Source organism: Fistularia commersonii, chromosome 1, assembly GCF_037954325.1.
Source record: "Fistularia commersonii isolate RoL2024-O1a breed Wild chromosome 1, RoL_Fcom_v1.0, whole genome shotgun sequence".
In the NCBI taxonomy this organism is placed as follows: domain Eukaryota; kingdom Metazoa; phylum Chordata; class Actinopteri; order Syngnathiformes; family Fistulariidae; genus Fistularia; species Fistularia commersonii.
The window spans coordinates 21,288,735-21,299,927 of record NC_141284.1 but is presented as its reverse complement, the minus strand read 5'-3'; the positions used below and the strand labels follow the sequence as shown (position 1 = coordinate 21,299,927).

At 40.2% G+C, this 11,193-nt stretch overlaps 2 protein-coding genes across 2 annotated transcripts in view; both read left to right on the top strand.

The window, feature by feature from the left end:
* Positions 1–1,330: 1,330 nt before the first annotated feature.
* nipal3 (NIPA like domain containing 3) lies at positions 1,331–9,534 on the top strand. The gene is made up of 11 exons (XM_086154461.1): positions 1,331–1,518; positions 1,731–1,799; positions 2,792–2,963; positions 3,116–3,175; positions 3,455–3,600; positions 5,503–5,599; positions 5,722–5,857; positions 6,043–6,131; positions 7,504–7,567; positions 7,658–7,752; positions 8,310–9,534. Exons 1-11 carry the CDS (start codon positions 1,495–1,497, stop codon positions 8,489–8,491), a joined length of 1,134 nt encoding a protein of 377 aa, XP_086010587.1. The 5' UTR covers positions 1,331–1,494; the 3' UTR covers positions 8,492–9,534.
* A 675-nt stretch (positions 9,535–10,209) lies between these two features.
* Positions 10,210–11,193, top strand: part of rcan3 (regulator of calcineurin 3) — a 36,637-nt gene continuing 35,653 nt past the window's right edge. The window contains exon 1 of the mRNA XM_086154389.1: positions 10,210–10,372. The gene's annotated coding sequence lies outside the window, so the exon portion shown is untranslated. The remainder of the gene's footprint in view (positions 10,373–11,193) is intronic.

Here is an 11,193-nt window from a genome sequence, read left to right as displayed (position 1 = left end):
GAGGAGGGGGGACCTGTGACCTGAATACCATGGTCTTTTCCCCGTAACGCCGTCTCCTTTTTACTGACACATTCATTTCACCACAGGCCCAACAGGCAAGCATTAATCCTGCCCTTGTGAATTTTCTGATATGTGCCCTGTGTTCTCCACATATAGGTCAATGTTGCCCATTCACCTCTCTAGCTTGCTGAAGCTCAAATAAAGTAATGTTCTAAATATGATTCTTGTTTTGTTTTGTGCTCCACTCAAAAGGGGAAAAAGAACAATTATTACTACGCTCGATAAAATGTGTGGTGAAATGGTTAGCATTTTAGCCTCACTTATAATAAAGCTTAAATTACTGCTGCATTAGAAAAGCCTTCATACATTAAACACAGTATTTCCATTTTGCAGGCAGGATGGATGCCAAATTAAGCGTAGAACTGAAGTCATCCTCCTGATGTTTTACTCCCTCTGCTGTTGGCAAATGAAATGTAAAGATGAAAGATAAACCTCTGCCTTTAAAACATCCAGTTGACAGGATCTCGAGTCCTTCTATCTGTTTTTCAGTCGAAAGAAAAATATCTTACTCTTGGTATCTAGGTAATATTGCTAGTGTTTTTCAATTGTTTAATGACTAATTATGACGTACTATAGGTTCTCTGTCAAAGTTCAAAAGAAAAACCCTTGCCCATTGTTTCCACTGCACCTGTTACAGAAATACTGTCAGTGACATTCTTTCCCCATGTTTCACAGATGTTATGGATTACCCAGAACATGCTGTGCCAAAAATATTAGTCAGCATATGAATATTGTGTCATGATGAGCTTGTCAATATCACCCTTACCGCTAAGGGAAAGCGTATGAGCCCGGTGAAAAATGTTTTGTAAGGTAATGAGCCTGGATGTAAACATTTCGTAGAATAGTATTGTTGTAGTGACCTTCATGACAATAGATATCATGGTGAAAAAAACAATGTTTTTTTAATGTTATTTGATGATAGTTGTGGTTATATCATCAACCACACACACACACACACACACACACACACACACACACAGAGTTGTTCAGTTCAGTAAATTTCCTTCCATTTCAGCCCTTTTTGGCTCAATGGCGAATCCTACTGGCCATATATGATACTACAGGCACAAAGGCCGACCGGGTCAAAATTTTTAAGAAAGGAGAAATATAAATGAATTCTCAATTAAATTCGTTTCTTACGACTTAATGTGGATTCATTGCAATCACGTAACTTTTTATTTTGCAAAACCAGAATATCGAATTTAATGGAAGGTTTTCGCTAATCGAGCGTCATGACGTCACCCGTCACAGGTGCTCTCGATCCCGGAAGTCACCGACTCCTCTCGCCGACGTTGACTTCAGACAATAGCCGGAAAATGAACATCATGGTGTTACGTGTCGAGCCACAAACAAAGCGGTAGCTTTAAAATGTCTCCAAGTTTAATGTCTGGTTGCCGCTAATATTCTGCAGTTTCCCGTCGGAGGGCCGGGAAGATGGAGGACGGAGGCTCCTACACGGTGAGACCTCAAGCTAGGGTCCCGTCCTGGACGCTCACATTCATGTTCGCTTCTCAGAAGGAATAAACCGTTTCAAGTCACTATATTTCGTTTCTTTCTCCACTTACCGGGATATTCCAGAAATAAGATAACGTACTTCTTGTGCAAACATCTTATTTTGTTGTTTTACCCAGTTTAACAAAACAGAAGCGGGCTGTGTGTCTCCTCTGCAGGACAACCTCATAGGGACTTTGCTCAGTATTTTCGGAAACTTGCTCGTCAGTATCTCCCTAAGTGTTCAGGTAAATGTATTTTATATTGTTTCTTTTTATCGATGTGAAACGTTAATCTGGCTTTAACACTTTTCGTTGCCTCAAGCTTAATCGTTAAAATGATATTTGTGGACATCCTGGAGTGCAGCTTTGTTTGTTATCAGCATCTCATTGTATAATATTTGTATACACGGAATTTTATCTTCAATAGTTATTGATGTCTTTTCTTGGTGTCAATTGCATTAGTTTATTTGTTCGGGGGCAGAAACATTAGGCTTACACAGAACCAGAAGAGGAATAAAAACAAAAAAAAATTGTTTTTATAGCCATATTTATATATCCCATCTCATTCTGGGTATATTTATTCTAATGCTGAAACAAGGCTGTTTACTTTAGCTCACTGTACCTTTTATAGTGTATGAACCTGGCTGTCATGACATGTTCATTTCCATCTGGGGCATATATATATATATATATATATATATATATATATATATATATATATATATCTGGTGTGTGTGTAAATATATATATATATACACACACACACATATATGTATGTATTTGTGAGTGTATACACATATATATATTTATATACATATATACATTTGTGAGTGTGTGTAAATATTTATCTATAGATGTATTTGTGTATGTATGTATGTGTATGTGTGTGTATTTATATCTGTATACATGTACTGTATACATACATACATACATTCCTTTGTCACACATTTACACGTGCTAGGGCAAGGCACCAGTGTTCTATACAAATTCATCCATGAACAAGGACAGCAAACAAAAATTCCGCTATATATTAACTCAAACGTCAAATTCATCCATAACACTGAATCACACACAGATGTCTGAAATGCGGTCCAGTTTGACATCCACATCTAAATTCTATCCATTGTCTTAAGTGCTTCACACGTTCACCAAACAGCAAAGCTTGAAATCCAGATCTGGAAGTCTTTCCTGAGCGTCCCAATGATTTTGTCTCCTGGCCTGTTTTGTCTTAAAACCAGAAATACAGCCATGTTCAGCTGGCAGGAACCAAGGACCCTCGAGCCTTCTACCGCACTAAGGTCTGGTGGTGCGGTTTTGTGATGACTTGTCTCGGTGAAGGAGCCAACTTTTCTTCTTACGCCTTTGCCCCCCTTGCAATCGTAGCACCTCTAAATGGTCTTTCTATTTTGAGTGAGTAATTCTTTTTTCTTTAACTAACCCTAAAACAATTCTTTGTGTCTGCATAAAATCAGCAGCAAGAGATTTGACTGGTATTGAAATTTCCAGCTATCAGAGCTCAACTCCTTACCTTTTACATAACAAGCAATGTTTTTGTTTTTCAGCCAGCTCAATTTTGGGTTTTATCTTCCTGCGGGAGAAATTCAAACTAAAGGATTTCGCAAGTAAGTCAAGAGGCTTCGTATCTGCCTGCAGCGACCACCTGTATCACATGCTTTCAGATAAAAGCCCTACTTACCTGGAGGTTGGCAACATACCAGCCTGTTGAGCACCAAATTTGCCAAATTTATGATAGCAAGTCAGTCAGTGAGTCACATCATTTTGATTTTACTAGTGCCCTGGACCATCCATATGTTTAAGGTTGTGGAAGCAGTCAGATGTTGTATGAGTATGGTTGAAAAAAAAACAAAAAACAATGATGCCCATGTTTTGTGCTACCACAGAGCGCCATGGGCTGTCCTTCCTGGGATGCATCATATGCACAGGAGGGATGTACCTCCTCGTGTCATTTGGGCCAAACTCCCATGAGCAACTGAATGCGCAAAATATCGTGACACACATTGTAGGATGGCCTGTTCTCCTTTATCTGGTAAGTCCTGTTATGATCAGAACCTCAACACTCTACACACATTAAGTCTATTTGTTGCCCTTTGTGATTGTTGAAAGTCCAAACATATCTTTATCCAGCTTTAAGAGGTTCAATATGTGTATTAATATTGATATGAGTTTAAAAAAACACTAAGCGGATCTTCTTTTTCTTTCACTGCCCGACCTCCACCACAGAGATAGATACTAGACGTGTGTGTGTGTGTGTGTGTCTGTGCATGCGTGTGTACAAATGCACTGTGGACAGCAAAGTAAGAATTTAATTGTACATATGACAATAGACACTTTGAATCTTGAAGATATATATATATATATATATCATATATATATGATATATGTATATATACATATCTTCACACACACACACACACATATATATATATATATCAGTGTTTTGTTCCATTGTCATTGTAATAGATGATACATAGTTCCTCGATTTATTTATATGTGTGTATATATATATATATATATATATATATATATATATATTTGAATCAGGGAATCTGTGTTTGTCCCGAGGACAAACACAGTATATTTTGTATATTCTGTATATTTCTTGTGCATCGTGTATTTGCAGGTGTATTTGCAGTCCCTATGTCCTCTATTGTAAGTCGCTTTGGATAAAAGCGTCTGCCAAAATGCAATGTAATGTAATGAGGAGCAATTGGAGCGCACAAGCGGTAGCATAGCCACCTAGACCTAGAGCAGATCCAACATCTATAAATATATTAAATAGAAATATATATACAAAAGTCAAATAAAAGAAATTAAAGCTAAAAATTTTAAAGTAAAGTTAAAAATAGTGTGTGGTGATGCCAGCATCTCTAAATAAGCTGATTTTGTGTCACAGCATGTAAATGGCTGTATATCTGTACAAGTGGCTGCACGTTGATAAAAAACTACATCCTTACAAGGGCAGGAGAAAAACTACATCTGTGGTGGTTCTCAGTCTTCCATATCATGGTGAATTCTTGTGGAAATCTTCCTGTCTTGGCAACTGGACTTGAATTTTCTTCACTTTAATTCCTTCACCCCTTCATTTGAGAACATTCAAGCCCAGTTGCCAAGACAAGAAGATTTCCACAAGAGAAACTGTATGCTTGTGCAACGCACTCTGCATTGATACAATAAATATAACACGAGCGGCACTGCACTCAGGGTGAAGGGAGGGTTGGTGAGGGGGGGTTTATGAAGCTGCTTGGAGTTGAGGAGTTGGACAGCTTTGGGCATAAATATTGCACTCCTTTGGGTTTTGCAGCAGGGGCAGCGGGGAGAGGGTAAAAGGGTAAAGTAAAATAAATAATTTTAACTGTTTTTCCCTCTCTTACTCCCTTCATCTGTCATTAAATTGCTCCCGTGTTAACCGAGGGCCTTTGTATTGTGTCATCACAAACAAATGACTGACTTTAAATCCGTTAAGATAATTGCTCTGCATACTCCACCCATCTTGTTATAAAACTGCCCCTTTATTAAAGTCACACCCAGAGTCTCACTGTGGGTTTGACAGTAATCTGTCCACCTTGCAAAACACCATAAATAGTCAAAATTATTTGTTGTGTTGAGAAAGGAGATCTGCTCATAATTGCCATCTGGTTTATATGTCTTTTTGTTGAGCATGTTTGATATTTTTAACTGGCAGACTTGAAATTTAGGCTCAGATTCTTTGAATGAGTGATTCAATCGAAAGACTCAGTCACGACAGTGTGCATCGTGTCAGACTGCTCTGAAATACAGATGCCAGGGAATATAGTAATTGGGTTTAATTGTTGTCCTGAAGTTAAATATTTCATTAGAATTTTATCTGTGGCTTGAAAATGAATCGTTTTGTCTGCGGTGCTTCATGTGTTATATATTTTAGATTAATTTGTGCTGTCCTTATTGACAGTTCCTGGAGATCATCACGTTCTGCCTGCTTTTGTATTTCTACAAACAGCACAGCGCTGACTACCTCATTGTTATTCTCCTGTTGGTTGCCTTACTCGGTGAGTCTCTCGTGTTAAAGCCAGTCGGTTTTGCGCTCTGCATAAAGTCAAAAAATTACTCAATGTGGCTGTTATGTTTTGTTTTATTGTAACGTGCAGCACGGTTTCTGTTTTGTGCCCAGGCTCTGTCACAGTTATCACGGTGAAGGCAGTGTCAGGCATGTTGGTCCTCACGATCAACGGCAACATGCAGCTCAATGACCCCATCTTCAGTGTCATGTTTGTCTGCATGGTGGCTTCAGTGGCCTATCAAGCACGGTGAGTATCTGAAATGCAAAGCACATAACTAGTTATGATGACAAAGGATAAAAACACTGCCGGAGATGGGCTGTGTGCATGGATTATCGGAGAGAAAGAACTTACTACTTTCATTAATGCACCATAGTCAGTGTTTTTCCGTTTTCCAGTTTTTCTTGAGCAGTTCACTGTTTTGCTTTTCATAGATTTCTTTCCCAAGCTTGTAAACTGTACGACACCTCCCTGATAGCTGGTGTAAACTACATTTTCTCCACCACCTTCTCTGTGGTTGCCGGTGAGTAATTTGAAGCTGGTTTTGGTTTTGTGTTCACATGTTACTTTCAGTAACTTGTTCTGTGAAATCATGACATTCTGCAGAAATACCTGACTGTGTTTGGCTCTCGAAGCTTTTTAGACACCTAAACCCAAAATAAGTTTGCCAGAGATTCATCACACCCAGCAGTAGCAGCTGAAGCGTTGTCAGGAATCCATATAATTGGTGTTCTTTTTCCCTTCAATCATTCATCCAGCCATTTTAGTCAAACCTTCCCAGGAGTGAATTCGTTTAAAAAAGATCCCGAATGAGGATCAGTTTGTCACTCAAACAGCTTTATCATACCCAAACTGTACATTAAATCTCAAGTTCCTCTTTTCACTGAATAGCATCCACACGTTGCCTTGAAGTAGCTCTTTCTCACCATCACACTGCGACTCTGCTCCTATGGCAGCTGTCAGTCTTAGAGGAGCTGATTGCATTTAATATGGCATCTCAGTTTAAAGGGGGAAAAAAAGGTGGAAACAATTAGACTTGTCAGGTTTTGCTTTTACTGACAATGTGATAAATCCCTGGTATTGTGAAGTTAGTTGTTTGACATCTGTCTATCTATCGAATGCATGTCGAGGGCCCCATCTTGCTAAACAGTGTCGTAACTGTGCATAATTAGAAGAATAATATTTATAAAGTCAGGTCTCCTGTGTCCTCCAAGTTGATCCCCGGATGTAAAAATGTCATAGAGGTGTCAGAAAATGAAAGTCTCAACTGTACTTCCATGTCACATGAAGAAATACCAAATGCTGTACATCCTTGCTGGAACCATACTCAGCTCATGGCTCTGTGTCTGAACTTTTATTCCTCAAAATTGATCATCAATCTTTTCTATTCCAGTCTTCACCTGAGACATTTATCACCTGATTAAAGTACACAAAAAGCAGATGTCTCCACTTACCAACCATAAGGGAAGTGCTGCCGGGGCAACTGAGAAGGAATTGATATACAGCATGAAACAAATTTTAGTGTGTAAATTCAGCTCCCCAGGAGCTCCAAATAGCTCCAGCGGAGCTCCTTGTTCCCCTGGAAATGCCGCAGCCTTCATAGATCAATGCATGGTAAAATGAAGAATCAATATCATCCACTGGATTGAAATTGAGTCTCAAATTATTGTGCTGGTCATGGTTTTATGGCTCCAATTAATGAGGGTTTCTATTCTCATCCTGTGTACAAGCTTCAATTACAGCAAACCGTCTGAATGACTGTAACTAAAGCATATTGGTTGCCCACAACTGGTTAACGCCAACTGTCCAGCATGTTCCCCTTGTAACCACAGCTCACCGACAGCGATGTGCGCCTTTTGTGATTCACCGGCCCCTTTTATTTTTCTGGTTTTCAGGAGCCATATTTTACTTGGAATTCAGGATGAAGGACATTCTACACATCTGCATGTATCTGCTTGGGTGAGTGACTATTTTCGAAGCACAACAAAAGACGTCCATAATGTTGTCCGGACTACCTGACCACGCTTTTCATGTCCTTATCTTGCACAGGACTGGAATATGTTTCTTAGGAGTCTTCCTCATCTCGAAAAATAGGAAGAAGACCAAGACCTTTGAGCCTTATGTCACCATGAACATGTCTAATGGTTTGTATAATCTGAACATGAATAGAAACTGTTTGAACTGAAGCGTCATGTCGCATCCATGTCAAACAAAAGAGAAGCTGGAAGTTTGTTATGTCCCTAAAACATCTGCTGAGGTGTCTCTTTACCTTTGAAGATGAACAAATGTCTGTGGCTGCAATGGATTATAATAAAAACATGACTGTGTATGTCAGTCTGCACATCTTGGGTGTGCTGTGGTTCTGACTGCTACCTGTCTGACCTGTTGTTCAAGTTACCCTGTCAGCTGATTCTTTGGAAGGAACCTGAAAGAAGTTTTTTTTTTTTTTCTTTTAACCCTTTCGCATGAGAAATGCAGATATTTCAAGCCACAAGCCCTGTATCATGTACCTTGTTCTCTATTCCATATCATGTGTTGATATCAACACACATTCCTACACCTGTGCCTCACCCTAAGATGTAGGTTGCGGAAGAAAACTTGACTTCACACAATTCAGTCTGAGAACCCTGCAGTGTGGACTTATGTGGGTTTATCTGCTCTCACACACTTAAAGAGCTTTGTGTTCTTTTCCATGTTGAAGGTGTCCCGAAGATTCATGACAAGGACCAGGCGGCGGAGGCAGAACTCAGCGGCTCTTTCTCCTACGGCACCCTGGTCAACAGTGAGGGAGCGGGTACTGCGGATCAGGCCGTCCACCAGGACAAAGTGGCAGTCAGATCTGCTGAGGCATTTACTGAGCCACAGAGCCTGAAGAATGATTAGAAGCAGTAAAGCTTTCATATTGGTTTTTTTTTACTCTGTCATTGCCTACCTGGAACATGTAGTTGCCTGGAAAGACAAAGACGGAGATGCTTAGGTACCATAAACTCATGATATCCTCAACCCTTACTCTCCATGTGGGTTTACACCCTTTTACTTTCTCTATTCCTTATCTCTGAACCAATCATCAATCGGCTAGGTGTCAGCTGCGCTCACGACAAGAATCAGCAAAAAGGTGCTTAAAGGGGAGCTTTTTTACAGATACATAAAAATACCAAGTCACTGATGTGCCTGCTGTGCTGTGTTATATTTCGAGACAGTAGGATGGGTGTCGGGAGCAGTTGTGCATGATCCTCTATTGTGACAAGGAAGAGAGTTTAGTCCACGTCCTCCATATTCTAGTGGAGCAACAGGTGTCCTCTGCTCCACTGTGTTGAGAGGACTCTCAATTGGATATTTTGCCTTCGCAGTTGATTTGGTATTCCTGTGTTTCTGCCTGTCTCATTCTGTGACAACTTCTCAGCGTTTCCTGTTTTAATTTATTACGTATTTATTTTTTTACTGTGCCTTTTAAAAGTAGCCTTATGCGCGACCAAAATTGAATGGCACTTAGGGGATGGTCACAAAGAACTTGATAATGGAGTGTAGGAAACTAACCTACTTTACTGTATTTATGCCACTTCAGGGGTCTAGAAGGGTCGAGCCTAACATCAGATACAAAATGGACTTTGGTGGTGTGGCCTTAATGCTTTGAATTTAACAGTTTGCTCATTGAACTGTGATTAATACTGAAGGCTGGTTGTGAAAGTGAGGGTTTTATTTTAATGTCAGCCCTTGATCTCTGCAGAGGCCAAGAGTCATGGATGAAAGGGAAAGTCAGAAATGACTTGAAAAAGACTTGATGGTGTTTTCCTTCCTGTAACTTACACACTGTGCACAATCACTGCTACACTGCGTGTCTGACATGGTTTAGGGTGAAAAATAAAATTAACCCTTAAAATGTCTTTTGCACGCATTAAATATTTGTGAATAAATTAATATGGAAACATTTGTTTACAGTGTTATCCATCTATTCTGGTGACTGGCGCTTCAGTCGATAACTGGTCCAGGCTTATCTTGGAGAATATTTGTAACCAATCACACTTGTAGAGCTGGGTCTGAGGATCAGATTCAAGGAGGTCAGAGATTTATAATCAATTTATGTGAAATTCTTTTAATCTTTAATCAAAAAAGTGGAAATCTTTATCTAGTGGAACAAGGAAATTAGATTTTTGCCCAGGAAAGACCTGAAATGCATCGGTGGAGAACTCACAGAATCAGAAATAAATAGACTAGGAAATCACAATGTGGCATGAAAAATACCAACTCACGTGATTATGTAAATTGGAAAAACCTTTCTAACGAGGAATATCATTTTTCTCTGATATCCTGTGGTCTCATGTTTAGTGTTTATATGATTAATACAGGACACTGCCTCGACGTAAACAATGTAAACAAAATATGTCTGAAATTATAATTCATATAGATTTTTTTAAATCAAGCCATGCATCTAAAGAAATACAGATAGAAAGGGTCTTTTGATAATTATTCGTTGGTCGCTTTATTGCGCCTGTTTTGTGTGGGCGTGTCCACCCCCCACCCTCCTAAAACGCCATTGGTCCGTCCCGGCCTATGGCATCCTCTGATTGGTTGCACCTGTGCGTCCTGTCGCCTCGGTAGGCTGCACAGGACAGTGTCCGTTTTCTATTCCCCTTCGGTCAGAATAAAACAACCGCTTCTGTCCACGAACCCCCGGGCGGGCGGCGGACAACCGGGCGTCCGAAACCCTGGCCGTCGCTCCGGTCGCTATGACCCTTCCCGGTCGCCGTCGCTGAACGCAGCGAGGTGAGTGGCGCAAACAAGTGGCGGCGTCAAAAGCAAACGTCCCCCACGATGCCGTAAGCGCGTTTCCGTGAACCCCGCACCTTATTACGGGGTGTAGGTAATATTTGAGTTAACGCATTAAATATTCCAGTATTGTCGCTCAGGAGTCGGAAACGTCATTTCCGGGGGAGGGAGGGGGGTTACTTTTTAACCCGCGCCGACGCCAGGAGTCTCGCGGTGTTGTGGTGCGTTCACGTGTCGCTCCGCCCGACTATGTTCTGCAACCCGCTAGATGTCAGTCTAATGTCAGTACTGCGGGGGAAATTCTGAATGCAGAATTTCAAATCCAACTTTGAACGTCGCTTTCACAATGCTTATATGTTTACAGATAAGCTGATTCTGTCGCACGAATTTAGAAATGATGTAGTGAGCAAAGAAAATTCAGTGTTTTGTTCTTCCACGTAGGAGATGAAAAGCTATAGCAAGGTTATTCTGATAGATCTTTTCCTTAATTGCTGTTCATATTAGCCCTGTCAGCCCTGTTTATGTCACTTATCTGTCTATTTAAACTATCTGCAGAAAACGTGCACCTGTTCTGAGTTGCAGATTCAAAGCTTCTCAACTATATCTTGCACTATACTGTTTACATTTCTGTGTATATCTTCAATTCCCTGCGCTGTTTGCATTGCCCCCTCATTATTAGATCAGGTTATTACAGTATGTCTATTATTATTTATTAATCAAACTTATTTGGATGCACTGTGGATTTCAATGATAATTTCTGAATGGAAGGCTGCTGAAGGTGGAAGTGCCAGGAAGGAGGTCCAGAGGAAGAACAGAGA